This window comes from Priapulus caudatus, unplaced genomic scaffold (assembly GCF_000485595.1).
Source record: "Priapulus caudatus unplaced genomic scaffold, Priapulus_caudatus-5.0.1 Scaffold76, whole genome shotgun sequence".
Lineage (NCBI taxonomy): Eukaryota > Metazoa > Priapulida > Priapulimorpha > Priapulimorphida > Priapulidae > Priapulus > Priapulus caudatus.
The window spans coordinates 564,643-568,310 of record NW_014577137.1 but is presented as its reverse complement, the minus strand read 5'-3'; the positions used below and the strand labels follow the sequence as shown (position 1 = coordinate 568,310).

General features: G+C 48.0%; 1 protein-coding gene across 3 annotated transcripts in view; it reads right to left on the bottom strand.

Annotated features, from left to right (window-relative positions):
* LOC106821536 overlaps positions 1–3,668 on the bottom strand; it is a 38,741-nt gene that overhangs the window by 18,968 nt on the left and 16,105 nt on the right. The window contains exon 2 of one of the 3 annotated variants that reach the window (XM_014826388.1): positions 2,165–2,209. The exons of 1 other annotated variant lie outside the window; for it this stretch is intronic. In XM_014826388.1, coding sequence (XP_014681874.1) covers positions 2,165–2,209 — 45 coding nt within the window. The remainder of the gene's footprint in view (positions 1–2,164; positions 2,210–3,668) is intronic. One more of the 3 variants, XM_014826389.1, reaches the window with a different exon arrangement.

Sequence of the window (3,668 nt, the reverse complement as noted above, 5' to 3'; positions counted from 1 at the left end):
TACACGCCCACCGCCACCCTCTAAAACTCTATTCCCGGTGATTATCTGACAAGTCCGAGCTGCTTTGTAATGAATGTTACGAGATCGGGGCTGGTCGTGAATTAGAATAGCAGAGATTGTAAACGCTTCCAGTAAGAAGGGGACTACAACGCCGGCCTGCATCCGTTAGACTTGCCGTACGTAGGCACATCTGTTGCGATTCAAGCCACGCTCTCATAAGGTAGTAGGAAAAGTGCCGCGGATCATATGAGCAGGGCTCGTGTCAACGCAGGACAGTGTTACGCCCTTGCGATTTTCGCTAATGGGTTTAACGAGGGCGCCAGCTGAGCATTAGCATCTTAACACGATGCGCAGGTTGAGGAGTCGTGGGCGACGCGCGGATGCCAGTGCACACTCGTGCCGGAGAAGAAACGCCAGGACTACGTCAGGGCTCTGCAGCAACCAAAGGCGATTGATAACTCGTTATTAAAACCTACACTACACACTGCGCAACGCAACTGCGCGCGCGCAGGGCACTCAGCGCACGCACGCCTAGCACATGTAGGCAAGCACTCAGGCCACTCTTAGCCAAAACATATGTGATGCCCAAGTAACACGCTTACAGTCCGAGCCTAGCACTACAGCCAGGTTCAGTCCTGCCACTACATTTATCGATACACACACACGTGCGTGTATGTGTCAGCTCGTGGCTACTCCACGCCCGCCCAGCCTGAATGCCATAATCCTATCATGGCCACTAAGTATGTTGTGTAAGGCGTCGTAAAGCCTACTGTATATATGTATAGCGATCAAGCGTGTATAATTTCTTGAGAACGTCAGAGTAGAGAAGAAACTGGCTGTAGATCATGACTGCGACGCTATTATATATATATATAAATAAATAACTAAATATAATATATATATAAACACCTATGTCGTAGTTTGTGTGTGTGCGCATGCCGCTGCGTGCCGTGGCGCGCAGCGCGCGCGCGTGTGTGTGTGTGTGTGTGTGTGTGTGTGTGTGATGTGTGTGTGTGTGTCGCTGTGTGTGTGGTGTGCCGTGCTTCGTCTGTGTAATTCGTTACGTGCGTGTAATGTGCGTGCGTGCGTGCGTTGAATGTGTCATCGTGTGTGCAGCGTGATACGTGCGTGCGTGCGTGCGTGCGCAGTGTTTCTGATGGCAATATTTCTGCAGCCAGCGAGCGAAGCGACAGCAATATCAACTTAAATCACAAATCCTGAGAGCCGCAGCGCGCAGAGCAGAGCGCTTGAGCAGAGCGCGCAGAGCAGAGCAGAGCTGCGCGCAGAGCAGAGCGCAGAGCGCCTTGGTTTGTGCATACTAGTTACATCGCCATGCTCCGTTAGATATGCAAATTAGCTTCCTACGCAGAAACTTCCTACAAAAAACCCCCACTGCAGCGAGGAAGCCGCTAACCAGGCATGTCAACGGGTGTCAGTTGTGTTTTTTTTACCAGAGTCACGCACGGGGCGAGGCACGCGGTGGTGGTAAATTGCGTGGGGGTGTAGTGTGTACTCTCAACGCACAAAGTTTACTCGATGCATAATTATTAATTACTGTTTTGCCGTGTAGTACTGGGTGATCCGCGAGGCCATTGTATTAGGAGGTATTCACGTAGAGATTCTCTATTCACGTACTCCTGATTCTATGTGGAGCAATCACTCCGCTGCTTGTCACTGAGACGAATGACGTTTACACGGGCAGAGACAAGCCACGTTCTAATCATCTACGACCATCAAAATCACTGAACCCATTTCTATAACATTTAAATAACATATAACATTCTAATAACATTTAAATAACCAATTTTGCGTATACATACATACAAAAATCCACACCCATATCAGTAACTTTATTACCACAGAGTTAATCAAACGTAGAGGGTTGCACATACTATATAACGTCTTATAGGATACTTGTAGTCACTACAGCAGTCTATGACTGAGTTGTATCCACTACAGCAGCCTACGATACTAAGCCGCAAGAGTTAGAATTACATTCACTAACGAAGCCAGCCTAACTTTTAAATGCAACAAATGCAGCAGTCTAGGGTTAGAAGTAACTGATGGCATCTAATAATACAATCGATGGGAGCATACGCAGCGGAATCACAATAGCGAAACGTATGTTTTACAGTTCTTTCTCGTACGTGCGTAAGAGACTTACCACGCATGCGTGTATTTTGTCAACCTCGCTCCTAACGTCTACCTGCTGTACAAATAGGAACACGTTGCTTTAGGAATGGGAACGCCAAAGAATGACACCGCTGCTAGAATCGAACTCACACGAGACATACTTTGGGGAAAATGTGTACATACACGTACAGCGACAGTATATGAATATGCAAAACTGCATTTGCCTAAATGACCATTTTCAAAATGTGATCCACGAGAAAAAAGGGGCGGGAACAATGCTCGCAATATAAGTCTATATGAACACACCAAAGTAGAGGGTGGCTTCCTTCAGCCATAGTGTAGAGACACCTAACACAGAGAGAGGGAGAGAGGCACAGAGCAAGAGAGATCGTAAGAAAGAAAGAGATAGGGGGAGGCACAATGAATATGGGGGAGGCAGACGAAAAGAGAGAGAGAGAGAAGAGAAGAGAGAAGCAGAGATGAGAGAGAGGAAGCAGAAGGGAGACAAGAGGAGAGAAAAAGGAAGAGAAGAGACGATAGAGAACGAGAGTCGGGCAAAGGAGAGAGAGAAGAATAGAGAGAGAGAGGAGCAGAACAGCAACTGTTGAGGAGAGAGAGACGAGGCGATGAGAGAGAGAAGAAACGTAAGAGTTCGAGCAATAAGGACGGAGAGGGGATGACAGATGAGAGACAGCAGAGATGATGAGAGCGCAAATTACATGCTATCCTAACAGTTCCCAGGACCCTGCGCACCGGCGCACGCGCGGAGAACTAGAGCGAGGGAAGGAGAGAGAGAGAAGAGAGAGAGAAGAGAGGAGGAGAGAGGAGAGAGACGAGAGATGAGAGAGAGAGAAGTAAAGCGACGACGAGAGAGAGAGAGAGAGAGAGAGAGAGGAGGCGGGGCAAGGGTGGAGACGAGAGAGAGTTTCCTGCCTGAGCCCTGATCCATTGAAGCTCATACCCATGCGATCAAGGAGGTTCATTTATAATGGCAGCAATTCTGCAACTCCTGGACAGCACCATTAAACTACCGGGGTTTATGATAATCTGTATAGAGAGAACGGTTGGGTAACCATGGAACCTTATCTCACACTACCCATAGATTCTAACATTGACGCCTACACCTGAGGGACGGAGCATATGTTGGCTGTGGTGACCAGCATCTAAACTGTAGGGCCAATACACCAACTACTTGTACGTACGCTCTTATCTGGTTTCATAAACATGCCTAAACTGGCAAGAACCATGCACTCCTTCACACGACGCACACACGCATGCATCGGATGAGACGAGAGAGAGACGAGAGACGAGAAAGAGGAGAGAGAGAGAAAAGAGAGAGCAAGAGAGAGAGGACGCGAAGAGACGTAGAAGAGAACGACAGGAGAAAGAGGAAGAGAGACGACACAGTCCCTCCTATAAAGAATCAACCCAACTCAGTGCCGTCTCCAATTTCGAAATCATTAACATCACCGCCAGTTTAAGCGATCATGCAAATTTCATTATTTCATTCGTATTCCCTGCGTGACACACCTTGT